The 14012-nt window shown below is 57.2% G+C and overlaps 1 protein-coding gene across 3 annotated transcripts in view; it reads left to right on the top strand.

Annotated features, from left to right (window-relative positions):
* The window catches only part of CLIP2 (CAP-Gly domain containing linker protein 2), a 76933-nt gene that overhangs the window by 37844 nt on the left and 25077 nt on the right, over positions 1-14012 (top strand). For all 3 annotated transcript variants that reach the window (XM_087417766.1, XM_087417768.1, XM_087417769.1), the window contains exons 4-7: positions 8953-9077; positions 10638-10851; positions 11466-11663; positions 12508-12611. In XM_087417766.1, coding sequence (XP_087273892.1) covers positions 8953-9077; positions 10638-10851; positions 11466-11663; positions 12508-12611 — 641 coding nt within the window. The remainder of the gene's footprint in view (positions 1-8952; positions 9078-10637; positions 10852-11465; positions 11664-12507; positions 12612-14012) is intronic.

A 14012-nucleotide genomic window follows, 5' to 3' on the forward strand; every position in this document is an offset into this window, starting at 1 on the left:
GGTGGGTTTGGGGGATGAGCATTCAAGGATCCTGGGTGTCTGGGGTGGGGGCGGGAGCAGAGAGGTGAAGTGACTTGTCCAAGGTCACACAGCCGTTTTAGAACATTCCTCACAGGGCTGAGACAGACCCAGGCCTGGTGGCCCAGGTTGGTGGGACCCTGGCACCCCAGGCCACTTCTCCATTTTCTTTTGCCTGGGGAAGCCCACCGCCCCCTTTGGTCCTGGGTGCCTCCCAGGCCTGGGGAGCAGGTGGAGGGCACTTGGCTGCCACACTGGCCTGAGATGTGGAGAGCTGCTGTGTGTGTCCCCCTGGGGCCTGCAGGAGCCCCGAGGTGGGGTCCTGAAAGTCCGTCCCAGGAGGCGGGTCTGTCTGCATGGGTTTTAGGGAAGTTGGCTTCAGAGGCAGTGGGGCCTGGTGTAGCAGACTCAGGAGCCAGCCAGGAAGCCACCGGTTTAGGATTTGGGTCATGAAAGAGGAAAGACCTGCCAGGTTGGAATTACAGAGCAGCAGGAACCGAGACTGACCATGTAGAGAGGGCAGGTAGAGACCTAGTGACAGAGGGGAGGGGCCGGGAAGGCAACCCTACCTGAGGGCCATCGACCAGTGAGAGCTGATCCAGACTCCCAGACAGGCCTGCTATGTCAGAGACCACCCACCGGGCCCTAACTGTTCATTGTGCAGGTGAGACCAGTGAGGCTCAGAGAGGGTGAGCACTTGCCCAGGGTCACACAGCAGGTCACGGGCAAGACTGGGGCTCTGGGCTTCTACCTACCAGCCCTGGAGTGTCCCCTGAATCCCCCACCCCAGTGTGCCCAGCAGTCCACGTAGGGGACTGGAAACGTCTTGGTCCGCTACAGTTGACAGGATAGGGTATGATTATTGAGGAATAGCGAAGGCTGTCTCAGAAAGGAAGAGGCCGGGCTGGTTGCTTATGGCTCCTGGAGGCGCCTCAGGCCCAAAGCCCTAAGGAGATGGATGTCAACGCAGGGTGATAAGAGAGCTCTCTGACCCCCAAAGACGTCAGATGGTGAATAGGTTGCCGTGGCATGTTCTCCAGAAGTAGTTGCCGAGGTGGGGTTTGGGGTGCAGGTGTTTATTAGAGATTTTATCATCTGTGAATGATTGGGCAGAGGGAGAAGTCAGACTGCAACTAGGGCTAGACAGAGCCTCAGTCAGCCTGCGGGAGCTCTGAAGGAAGATTGCCCAGCACTGGGTCCCGTGTTGAGCCCTAGTGTCCGGGCCTTTCTGCCCCTGCCTCGCTCAGTCACCGGGTGTGGCTGCCTCAGGAACCAGGAAGGGCGTCATCTCAGGCCGGGGGCTCTCTGCAGCAGAGACAGACCTGAGGGGGCTCCCGAAGCACCCAGCAGGCCTTCCTTGAAGCAGGCTCTGCGTGGAGCACCTCTGCCTGGGTGATGTCTCTGTCCTTCATGTCTGCACGTACTGGCCACAGAAGCATTCCGAGGAGGGTGGACCAAGAGACCCTTCCAGAGAATTGCCTGTACTGCTGGCACCCTCTCCCGGTGCATCTGGAAGCTCGCGGCGGAGGCCAGTCTAGCCTTGCAGATAACCCAGGGCAACCAGCCCACAAGGCAGTCGGACCAGCCGGCCCTTCCCCGCTGGGCTGGCAGGTTCTCTGCAGGGCTGTGTCCTGCCGGCTGCCCCCTTGGCAGCTGGCCTGGTCAGGTGTGGGAACAACCTCCTGATCTGAGAGACAGATGGCTTCTGAGAGCCAAGGATGGAGTTCTCTTTCTGCTGGTCTCTCCCCATCTGCACCGTCCCCAGGTCAGCCTACCCCACTCGGCTGAGCACAGACGCGCAGGGCCATGCGCGGTGCAGAGGCAGCAGGGTGGTGGGCGGCGGGCTCAGCTTCACCCCTGACAGCCCTGTGACCCCGGGCAGGGCGCTGAGCCTCAGATTCCTCACCTCTCAAACGCCCTGATATTCCCACTCGGCAGGACTTGTAAAAATCTCTTGAGGGGCCAGCCTGGTGGCATAGCAGGTAAGTGCGCGTGCTGTGCTTTGGCGGCCCGGGTTCGGATCCCGGATGCACACCAACGCACCGCTTGTCAGGCCATGCTGTGGCGGCGTCCCACATAAAGTGGAGGAGGATGGGCACCGATGTTAGCCCAGGGCCGGTCTTCCTCGCCAGAAACAAAAACAACAACAAAGCCTCCCCGGCCCACGTCTTCCTCCAGCCGTAGCCCCTGTCTCTGTCCTCCCTTCAGCTGCACCCAGTGAGAGGCCTGCCTGTGGTCGTGGTCTCCCATCACCCTCTGCCCCGGGAAAACACTCTCCACAAGGCTGCCGGGGACGTTTCTATTGCAAACGCAGTGGTCAGTCCTCAGTCCTTGTCTTGTTTCTCTTCTCAGCAGAGTTGGCCGCCATCAGTCTCCCTGCCTCCTTCCAGAAGCACTTTCTGCTCTCCACTCCTAGGATTCCACGCACTCCCCTAGCCGCCTCCTCCCTCCCCAGCCTCACTGCCTCCCCTTCCTCTTCCACATCAGGTCAGAACTCCGGCCTCGTCTTGTCCCTCCCCGTGCTCTCTCCCTTGACAGAACCATCCAGGCACATGACTTAGAGCATTCCGGGCACCTGTGAGTATCACATTGCCCACTGTTGGGTCTCCAGTCCTTGCCTCTCTCCTGAGCTCCTGTCTCCCTTGTCAGGCTCTTATCCAACATCTCCACGTAACGCGTGTTAGTGTCCTGAGGCTGCTGTAACAGGAACCACAAACCAGTGGCTTAAAACAACAGAAATTTGTTCTGTCGCGGTTCTGGAGGTTAGAAGTCTGAACTCAGCGGTGTCGGCAGGCCGTGCTCTCGGAAGGTTCAAGGGAAGAATCTGTTCCATGCCTTCCTCTTGGGGCTTGGTGTTTGCTAGCAATCCCTGGCCCTCCAGGGCTCGTGGCTGCACCACACAGTCCCTGCCGCCTCTTCACGTGGCCTCCTTCCCTCTGTGCGCGTCTCTTCTCACGAGGACGGCAGTCACCTTGGATTAGGCCCACCCTAACGACCTCATCTTAACTGGATCACATCTAAAAGACCCTCTTTTTAAATAAGATCACATTTACGAGTACTAGGGGGGTCAAGACTTTAGAATATCTTTTTGGGGGACACAATTCAACCCATACTCATGTCCAAAACAGAAATCAATTGATGTCACCCGCTCCATCCCCGCCCTGCACCCCCGTCATGCTGTCTTAGTAAACGGCACTCCTGTGTCTCCAGCTGACCAGGCCAGGGCCATGGGAGTTGGCCTTGAGCGCTGCTGTTCTCTCCGCGACCGCGGCTCATCAGCAGATCTCTGGCCTTCTCCAAACTGCACCCAAATCTGGCCCTCCCACCACCTCCACTGGCGGCTCCTCTCCCGGACCGCTGCCTCCTCGGTCTCCCTGCCCCCACTCAGGTCCCAGCACTCCAGAGGCTCCCGCCTCCTCACGGCCCCCAGACCCTTGCGATCTGCTGGCCCACCCCAGATGATCCGAGTTCCCTCCTTCCACCCTGGCTGCACCCCGGCCTCATGGCCTTCTTTCCCTTCCTCCCGCCCACCAGGCCTCTGCTGTGCCACATCCTGCCGATTCCTCTGCCTGGGACACTGTCCCTCAGGGCTTCCCACAGCTCACTGTCCCACTTCCGTTAGGCCTCTGTGCCATTGTTTCTCCTCCGAGAGGGAGGCCTCCGATATTGTCCCCGTAGCCCTTGTCCTCTACCCGGAGTCACAGCATTTCTTCACGTACTCCTTTACTGCCTGCTTCCTGCCCTGACCGGGAGCTGCCTGAGAAGGGGTCTTGTCCATTTTGTTCACACGGCTGTGCCCACAGAGCCTGGGGAAAGGGGGTGCTCAAACCCGCCTGCTGAGTGAGTGCCTCACGGCCCTGCCAGGTGGTCCTGAGCGCGAGGTGCCATGTGCGCGTCGGTGCCCCCAGGCTGCTAGAGCCCAGGCCCTCGCTGGCTGTGCAGCTCAGCAGCTGAGGACATTGTCAAGGAGTGCCAGCGAGGGGCTGCCGGCCTCTGTCCCCGCATCTCCCTGAAGATGGCCCCAGGCCGCTGCCACGTGCCCATCTCCTGGCCGGCCTCCCTCCTGCCAGCCCCCACTCCCCCCAGCGCCCCCGCAGGTGCTGCTCAGGCCTCAGACAGGAGCCCCTCGGTGGACCCTCACAGCAGCCCTACGACGGCTGCACAGCTCCCAGGCCCTGTCCTCTCGCTGTGGGGGCAGGACCCTGAGCTAATAGACACGTGCATTTGTTTTGAGTGAGTCACCAGTGTTGACTTCCTCCCAGGAAAGTCCCTGAGACAGGAACTCAGCCTGTCCCCCACCATTGCTCTGTGGGGCCTGGCGTCTGGCTGGTGTTTGCCAGGCCAAGAGGGACTCCAGGCCCACAGGTCACCCCCATGTGGTGGAAAGGGAGTGAGGGCTCAACCCTGGGGAGACTGGGGCCTGGCACACAGCGGGGGGACATGAGGGGACAAACCCCTAGTGGAGCAACAGGAACTCTCAGGCGTTGCTGGTGGGGACACAAAATGGTGCAGCCACCAGGGAAGACAGTCTGGCAGTTTCTTACAAAACTAAGCATACCCTTACCGTACAATTGGGCAATGGCGCTACTTGGTTTTTACCCGAAGGAGGTGAAAAACTTATGTCCAGACAAACACCTGCACGTGATGTTTGGAGCAACTTTATTCATAACTGCCAAAACTTGGCGCGACCAAGATGTCCTTCAGTAGGTGAATGGATAGATAAACTGTGGTCCACCCAGACAATGGAATATTATTCAGCGTGAGAAGAAATGAGCTATCAAAACATGAAAAGACATGGAGGAACCTTAAATGCACATTACTAAGTGACAGAAACCGATCTGAAGAGGCTGCATACTGTATGATTCCAACTGTTGACATTCTGGAGAAGGCAGAACCTTAGGGACAGTCAACAGATCAGGGGCTGCCAGGGCTTAGGGGGAGGCAGGGATGACCAGGCAGAGCACAGAGGGTTTAGGGCAGTGCAGCGGCTCTGTATGTTACTGTGATGGTGGACACCTGTCCTTGTGCATCTCCCAAAACCCACAGAACGTACACTGCCAAGAGGGAGCCCTGGTGTAAACTGGGCTTTAGTTAATAATGCATCAGTCCTGGCTCGTCATTGTAACTAATGTTCCGTGCTAAGGAGGGGTGTTGATAAGGGGCAGCTGGAGGGGAGGGGAGGGGATATGTGGGAACTCTGTATTTTTCACTCAAATTTTCTGTAAACCTAGAACTGCTCTAAAACATAAAGTCCATGAATTTTTTTTAAGTAAAAAAAGATTAAAATATAATAAAAATAGAGAAGGGGCAGTTTTCCTCACTCTGGGGGGCAGCGCACGTGGGGGTTCCTGGTGGGGGGGGTCACTGGAATCTCTGAAGCCTGGGGGAGGTGAGTGTCCCGAGGTTGTGCGGACCTGGGCAGGGGTCAGGCGCCAGACCCATCCTCTGGAAACCTTCCTGTAGTTTCTGCTTTGCTCCCGTCTCTGAGGGTCCGTGCGTGGCTCTCGAGCTGAAGGAGGGGGAGGGGCGGGAGGCTCCAGAGGCTCTGAGGCCTGGGGTGAGGCGGCACCCCCTGGGCTGGTGAGCGGGGCCTTGGCAGTTGAGCCCAGCGGGGCCTGAGGAGGCAGCAGAGTGAGGCCCGCGGGGCTCTTTCACTTGTTGACCACGCTGAACCCCCGTCTCCTTATCCAGAACAGGCAACGCTGCCCTCCTCCGAGTGGCGAGGTGTAGAATCCGTGTCTTCAGCCTGCCTGGCACATAGGCCGTCCTTGAGAGGCAGTGGGAGTGGAGTGAGTTTTCCTTAGGGAGCTGATCCCTCTCAGGCACACCTGAGGCATACTCTGAGGTGTCAGAGAAGGGCACATTTAGGAAGTCCTGTTGAGGTTCAGATAAACATATTTATCTTCATTCTCTCCTGAACCTGCCCTAGAACAACAGTGAAGGGGTTTTTTTTTAAAAAAAGGTATTAAACCCTCGAGGACAATGAGAGCAGGGAGGAGACGGCAGCACTGACACTGGACCAGCGCAGCCAGGTCCACAGGCAGCAGGGGAGCAGAGGAGCGTTCCACGTTCCCTCAGCAACCCCAGAGGCTCGGGGCTCAGCCGCGTGGTGGCCTCTGGAAACGGGGTCAACGTCCGCGCCAAAGACAGAATTGATTGAAACATCTTCAGAGTCCCCACCCCACCCCTGCTCCCCTCTGCCTGTCCGTCCAACAGACCTCTGGGACGGACGCTTAGTCTCCTGAGGTCAGAGACAGCCTTTGGATGAGGGAATCTCAGGCAGGTTGGGCTGAAAAGGGATTAAATGAACATTTCTCTCCTGAAGGCCGAGCCCCTCTCCCCACTGGCTTCTCCCCCACTCGGCTTCCGGGACACTGGCTGCTGAGCCTGTGCCCTCCATAGTGGAGGGCTCGAGAAGCTTCTCTGGGGAAATGGCCAGTCCCCTGAGAAGTAAGAGAAGGCAATACAGGCATTGAGAAGGAACAGAACACCATGGGATCTGTGAATATGATTTACGGATATAAGAAACGCCACAGAATTATTAGAAGGTAAATTGAAGGAAATACGGGAGAGAAAAGTAAGACTGTCAGAGAAACTGTGTAGTAGGGTCTGACTTCCAAATGACACTGGTTGCAGAAAGAGAACGGAGGACAGGAAGCAGTAAGTCATAAAAATAAGTCGTTCAAGAACATTTCCCAGGATTGACGAGGGCTTCTTGGTTGAAAGAGCCCTTGGAGCCAAGGAGAAGGGTCGGGAAGAGGCCGCACCAGCGTGCCGCATCGTGAACCTGCGCAAGCGTGGGACGAGGAGGACGCCCTCGGGTGTCCAGGGTGGAAGACAGGCTCACGTAAAGGATCGGGACTCAGGATGGCTTTGACCTTTTCAACAGCAACGCTGGACACTTAGGACACACACAGGGAGCCTCCGAAATCCTGAAGGAAGAGACTCAGCCAAAGTCTCCAGAGTGAGAATAGTAAGACTGGAAAGTAGGTGTTCACGCGACTTGTACGTGAATGTTCATAGCAACATCATTCGTAATGACTGAAAAGCGGAAACAACCCAGGTGTCCACCAGGGTATGAGGAGATAAATAAAACGTGGGATGAGCCATACAATGGAGTATTATTCGGCCATGAGAAGGAAGGAAGTCCTCACACTGATAAACATGGATGAACCTTGAAAACATGACACTGAGTGAAAGAAGCCAGACACAAAAGGCCACAGAGTGTATGACTCCATTTATAGCAAGTGTCCAGAACAGGCAAATCTGTAGAGACAGAAAGTAGACCAGTGATTGCCAGGAGCTGGGGAGAGGGGAGAATGTGAGTGACTGCTATTGGGTATGGGGGCTTTTTTAGGGTAGTGAGAATGTTCTGGAATTAGATAGTGGTGATGGTTGTCAGTGTACCAAAAGCCACTGAATTGTACACTTTAAAATGGTGAATTTTATGTTATGTGTGTTTTACCTCAATTTAAAAAAAAGTGAGGATAGAATAAAAAATATTTTCACACCTGCAAAGGCTAAAATATTTTATTTTTTCATGCACTTTTTCTTAGAAAGCTATGGGAGGATGTGCCCTACTGAAATAAATGAGTAAACCAAGAAAAAAGGAAGACGTAGGCTCCTGGAAATAGGACCTAGCCGAGGAGAGAGGTGAAGGGACTCTTCAGGGTGCTGGTGGCGGGGGCCGCAGGGGCCCGGCAGCCAGGCCAGCCTGGGGTGGGTCGTATAGCGCCAGGAGGGTCTTCTCCAGAAAGAACCTGATGGAATTCCCAATGCCTCAGAACATCCTGACAGGAGATGGAGACTATGGAAGTAAGAGTTTGGAGTTGAATTAGCATTGAATAAAAAACTAGGCAAACCAACAATCCTAAAAGACAGTTATTATCTGTAGGGAAAAATTTGTGCCGGAAACGAAAAGTAACTGCCATCTCCCTGCTCATCTCGGAGTGGTGTTGCTTAGTCATAGTCTGTGAACTGGAGTCTGAGCAAGGCGAAGACGTGGCCGCGTGGAGCGGGCGGGAGGCGGGGAGTGTGCACGCGGCAGTGGTGACAGGCAGCTCGCTGCTCCCCATCCTCGCTCGGAGTGTGACGGATGTTACCCAAAACCGAAACAGCAAGAAGTGGCCAAATAAGCATGTCATTTAGAAATATGGGGGTAAAGACCAAAAAACTTAGCTTAAAGAGTTGAAGAGTTTGCTTCTGGGGAGAGGAGGAGAAATTTCTAGGCCTTGCTAAGACTTTGGAATTGTTTGTGTCTTTGATTTATGTGTGTGTATATGTATAACTAATTTTAAACATTCTACACTATTTTCACAGTTAATTAACACTTATTGGCCTGTTCTGCGAGGTTTTCTTTAGTGTAGTAAAATACACGTAACATAAAATTTACCATCTTAACTATTTTTAAGTGTCCAGTTCAGTGGTGTGTTAAGTACTTTCACGTTGTGCAGCAGGTCTACAGATCTTTTTTATCCCCATTAAACAACAGCTCCCCATTTCCCCCTCCCACCGCCAGCCCCTGGCAAGCACCATTCAAACCATATTTAAGGATAACATTTGTTGAGGCTCAAGTATGTGCCAGACACTGCACATACAGTGCTTAATCCTCACAAAAACTCTTCTTAGAGTTGAAGATACTGAAGCTCAGAGAGGTTAGGTCACTTGCCTAAGCTCACACAGCTTGTAAGTGGCAGAGTTTGAGTGAGGGTCTGTCTGTCTCCAAAGCTCTTGCGTGGGACAGCCCTGGATGCACTGGCTATACCCGTATCCCTCCAGCTGTCCCTTGGCCTCTCCTCCTCCTGACCTTTGGCTCCCCTCCCCCCTGCATACTGGAAGGGAGGGATGGGGTGAGCCTGGGCACCTGGGTGCTCGTACCATCTCTGCCTGTGCCCACTGCATCCTTTGGACCTGAGTCTCTCTATGTGCCAACAGGTTGGCGGGACGAAGACTGGCGTGGTGCGGTATGTGGGGGAGACAGATTTTGCCAAGGGCGAGTGGTGTGGCGTGGAGCTGGACGAGCCCCTTGGGAAGAACGATGGGGCAGTGGCAGGCACCAGGTATGGTGGGCTTCCCCTGGGAGTGTGGGAGGGGGCTCCTCTTCGTCTGGGATGGGTGCAGGGGCCGGGGATAGGGCATCTGAGGAAGCTGGTGTTGAGCATCCGGGTGGCTGTGCCAGATGCTGCAGTATAGATGCTGCCTCCTCCATCTGTCACAGCAGGAGTGGGAGTACCATCCCCATTTTACAGACGAGAGAACGGAGGCGAGAGGTCACTGCTCAAGGTCACACAGAGAGTCCCAGGTTCCCTTCCTCACGCCAGCATGGCTACAGGGGCTGGGAGGACTAGGAAAGGAGAGGCCGTGGTCCCTGGCTCCGGGGGTCCCCGAGTGATGCAGGAAATGATCAGATAGTGCCCGGTGTCCTACAGCCAAGGGCGGGGGCACGATTGGGCTCAAGGTTTCACGCCGTCTCTGATGAAAGGGACTTGACTGCCAGCAGTGCTGGTTGAGGGGTCTCAGGCTGTGTCAGGGCTCGTTGGAGCAGGGGGTGGTGTGATGGGTGAGCAGTGTTGGGTGGGGCTGAGGCGAGGTGGCCCGTGTGCCTGTGCCGGCTGGCCCTGGGCTAGTTTTGTGGCCCAGATGAGGCTGTGACAGCTCCAAGAAGGAGTGGTCACTTTGGTGCCAGCCGAGCCACTAGGGAAAGAGCCAGACTTGAACCAGGCCTTGAGGAGTGTAGGGTCTGCTTTTAGAAGCGGCTCGAGGAAGGTCCGCCAGGCAGGGGGACAGTCCGAGCAAAGACCTAAATGCAGGGAAAGCGGGATGGGGCAGCAGTTGAATGTGAGTCAGAGACTGGGCAGGAGACAGGACCAGCTGCCCGGTCCCTTGTGGACCCTTGACCAGAGGGTTTGGAGAGCCGAGATTCAGGGCTGCCATGTCAGCACGTTGCCTTCCTGTTTTCAAGATGGATGTTTCCCTCAACTCACTCTGCCTTCAGAATTCAGGGGTAGGCTGGGCAGCAGCCCCCACCCCACCCCCAAGGTGTCACCTTCAGGCTTTTGCTTGTTATGCGGGGAGCTCCATAGGCAGAGAGCCAACGGGATTCCCTGGGTCTGGGGGTGGTCTGGGGGCATCAATGAGAGTGGGGCTGCAGATATGGCCAGGGGCTTCTGTATGGTGTGTAGGAGCTGAGCACAGAGGGCTTTGGAGCCCAGCAGACTTGGGGGGTCCAGTCCCAGCTTTGCCACTTAACCAGCTGTGTGACTGCGGGCAGGTTACTTAACCTCTCTGAGCCTAAATCTCCTCATCTGTGAAATGTAGATAACAGTAGAGTGGTTAGGGGAATGAAACAAGCCCTTGTGTAAGGGGACTGGCAAAGACGGGGTGCTCCGTAATTGTTAAACCCCCCCAAAATGAGCCCCATGGCTGTTGACGCCTACAGAGACTCTCAGGCCTACTCACTTCTATTTCCTTCCCGGGAGTCCCATCTTTCGGTCTTGGGGTGAGGGTGCTGGGGCCCCGGGGACGAGCCTCTCCTTGTGCTGGCTCTGCAGAAGTGGAGGAGGTGGGGGGCTCTGGGCGGTGGGGCCGTGACGGCAGTGTGGGTCACTCCTGTCTCCCAGGTACTTCCAGTGCCCACCCAAGTTTGGTCTCTTCGCACCCATCCACAAGGTGATCCGCATTGGCTTCCCGTCCACCAGCCCGGCCAAGGCCAAGAAGAGCAAGCGCATGGCCATGGGCGTCTCGGCCCTGACCCATAGCCCCAGCAGTTCCTCCATCAGCTCTGTCAGCTCCGTGGCCTCTTCCGTGGGGGGCCGGCCCAGCCGCAGCGGCCTGGTGAGGGTGGGGCTGGGGAGGGGCACCCTGGTACGTGTGGCGGGTGGGGAGGGGGAATCCAGGTGTCCCAGTCTGCCCTGACTTGCCCTGGCTCCAGGCCGCCCTCAGTCGGGGGGTTTCTGAGCAAAGATGGAGCACATATCTTTTAATAGGGAAAACTGATCCATCTACATTAATTGTTATTTTTATATTACTGATTTGTTAGCAGTCGAAGCCCTTCCCTGGGAATTAAGGAGAGTCATACGGGTGCAGGGCAGGGGTTTTAGGAAGGCTGCCACAGCCACCTGGATGAGGAGAGAAGGGGAGGCTGCCCTTCTGGGCAGGGGGCCCTCCGTGCCGGCTCAGTCTAGAATGGGAGGTTTCCCCTGGTCCAGGAGAAGGTGGCCCAGGTGAGGACGCCCCGCACGGGGCAGAGCCCGGGTGCTGTGACCCTCCTGGGAGAGGGGAGTTCCCTGAGTCTCGAACATCACCATCCCCCGCCGTGTAAGCGGGCGGTGTTGGGCTCTGGCAAGGGAGGGCGGGACTTGGGAGTGGAGGTCCTGCTGGGCGGCTATGGCTTATCAGGATGGCGCTCCAGCTCCCTGAGTCCCGCCTGCCCCCGTGCCTTCCCGCAGCTCACGGAGACCTCTTCGCGCTACGCCCGCAAGATCTCGGGCACCACAGCCTTGCAGGAGGCTCTGAAGGAGAAGCAGCAGCACATTGAGCAGCTGCTGGCTGAGCGGGACCTGGAGCGGGCCGAGGTGGCCAAGGCCACGAGCCACATCTGCGAGGTGGAGAAGGAGCTCGCCCTGCTCAAGGCGCAGCACGAGCAGGTGCGGGGCGGGCCGGGCGGTGGGGCGCCAGGGGCCTCAGGTCACTCACGCGCAGAGCAGAGCGCTTGGGGTGTCAGGGCAATAGGGAGATGTGCATGTTCCAGATGTGCATGTAACCCTCGGCCTGGCGCGTTGCCTTCAGACGGGTAGGTGCACACACCTTCAGGACCTGGATGTACGCTGTGTAGCCCACGTTTCCTCACCTCCTGTTCTGCGAGCCTTTTCTAGGTCCTGGAAAATTCTTCCCCGTTTGAACGGCTACATTGCCGTCCGTCACGGCCATGTCCTTCCTGACGTGGCCAGTCCTGTGCTGCTGTTTAGGTTGTTTCCAGTTTCTCCCTTTTTCTAAATAGTACTCGTGTCAACATTTTTGTAGATAACTGTCCACATTTCCGATGGTGCTTTCGAGCAGTTCCGTGGGTTGGGTTTTGGGGAAGTGGCCCTTGCCCCTCGTCTGGAGGTGGCTGCTGTCACATGTCTGTTCTCCCTGATGCTGGAATTAATACGGCCAAGGTCACGTGTGTGCCGTGACAGGGGCCTTCACAAGACCACGGGCCTCAGGCCCTTAGAGGTTGAGGGAGGTGGCAGATACTGGGGTGCTAGGTACTGGGGGCAGGTGGACCTGAGGTTCCCACTGGGTGAGGCCGGACTCTGCCATTCCTGGCGCTCAGCTGGGCCCTCCCCCTTCACATCGAGGCCCACGGTCCTTGCCCAGCCAGGGCTGGCAGGGCGGTAGGGTGGCTGGAGTTCCAGGCCCAGCTCCTTGCACCACCTCTGCCTCTCCCTGCCAACCCTGGTCCCCAAGAGGAGGCTGACCCTGTCCTGGCCCTTGCTCGGGGCCCAGTATGTTGCAGAAGCAGAGGAGAAGCTGCAGCGGGCCCGGCTGCTCGTGGAGAGCGTGCGGAAGGAGAAGGTGGACCTGGCCAACCAGCTGGAGGAGGAGAGGAGGTACGCAGCGTCCTGCCCTGCTCCGGGGAGGACCTTTTCTTGAGCCTCGTTCAGGGTGACCCGGAATCGCACAGGCTGGCCCAGCAGGCCCGGTCCAAATCCCGCCTCCACCGCGTGCTGGCTGTCACCTAGATGAGTGACGTGAGCTCTGCGGGCCTCAGCCTTCTCTTCTGTAACGTGGAGTGATGGTCCCCATCTCTGCAGGCTGTTGGGAGGAGTAAAGCCCCGCCGCGCGCTGAGCACGTGGGAGATACCACGTTCGTTTGCTGTTTTCGTTCCTGACTGGGTGGGCTTCTCTGCTCTGGCCCCGCCCAGCTCCTACAGCGGATCACGAGGGGAACGCACACCTGGGACGGGAGCCCTTTCACACAGGTGTCCCTGGGGAGCCAGGCACGGTGTCTCCCACTCGTGGACCAGTTCACATGCACAGAGCACCCCCTGTGCCAGGTCCCAGCCTGGAGCTCACAATTCGTATCCTGAAGCTCCATTCCCATTTCACGTGTCAGGAAACCGAGGCTCAGAGAGGCAGCTGGAAACGCCTGGCCTCTGGGTGTCAGCCCCGTGCTGAGTGGTTCACCTGCATTGTCTCTCTGTCTTATACTCGGCCCGAGAGGCAGGGATTGTCCCCATGTCACGAATGAGAGCATTGAGGCTCAGAGCAAGGAAGGGACTTGCCTGAGGCCACCAGCCTGTAGTGGTACCGCTGGTTCTTTCTGCCCTGCCACAGTGGCAGGTGGGGGCTGTGTCCCTCTGTGTGGGGACTTGGGCCTGACATGGTCCTGGGTCTAAGTGAGACACAGCTGACAGCGGATGGGGTTCCCTTGGCCCAGGAGCCCCTGTCTCCCAGCTGATACACAGATTTCTGGCGCTCTCTCCCGCCCCCAGCAGGAGGCAGCCCCCATCCTCAGCCCTCCCAACCCCACCTGTGGTCTGTTTTGGGCTCTCAGCCGAGGCACGTGCTCTGCAGGCTGTTGTCACCATCTGACTGTGGGGAGAAGGCGTATTTATATCTGTCTGAGACAGTCATCGGGACCCACACATCTGGTTCCCTATGCCGACAAACAAAAACGTCACTTTAAGACGTGGTGGGAGTTGTGTTCAGGAAGGGCCTGGGGGCAGGACCCAGCATTGCCCTGGACTTCCTGGGTGACCTTGGGCAGGTCACTTGCCCTTTCTGGGTCTTAGTTTCCTTGTCGCCCTCCTGCAGCCCTTGGGGGCTCTACGTATCAGGGAGAAGCCCAAGCAGTTGACCCTGGGACTCTGACCCAATTTTGAGCCCTGTGGATGAGAGCAGGGTCAGCAGGGGAAGAAGCCCAGTCTGCCCCCTTCCACCCCTCCCCACAGACTGTCCATGTGGCAGTGCCTGTCTCCTGCCGTGATGAACACAGAGCTGTCACTGGC

Source organism: Ceratotherium simum, chromosome 26, assembly GCF_057802395.1.
Source record: "Ceratotherium simum simum isolate JZ-2026a chromosome 26, ASM5780239v1, whole genome shotgun sequence".
Classification (NCBI taxonomy): Eukaryota; Metazoa; Chordata; class Mammalia; order Perissodactyla; family Rhinocerotidae; genus Ceratotherium; species Ceratotherium simum.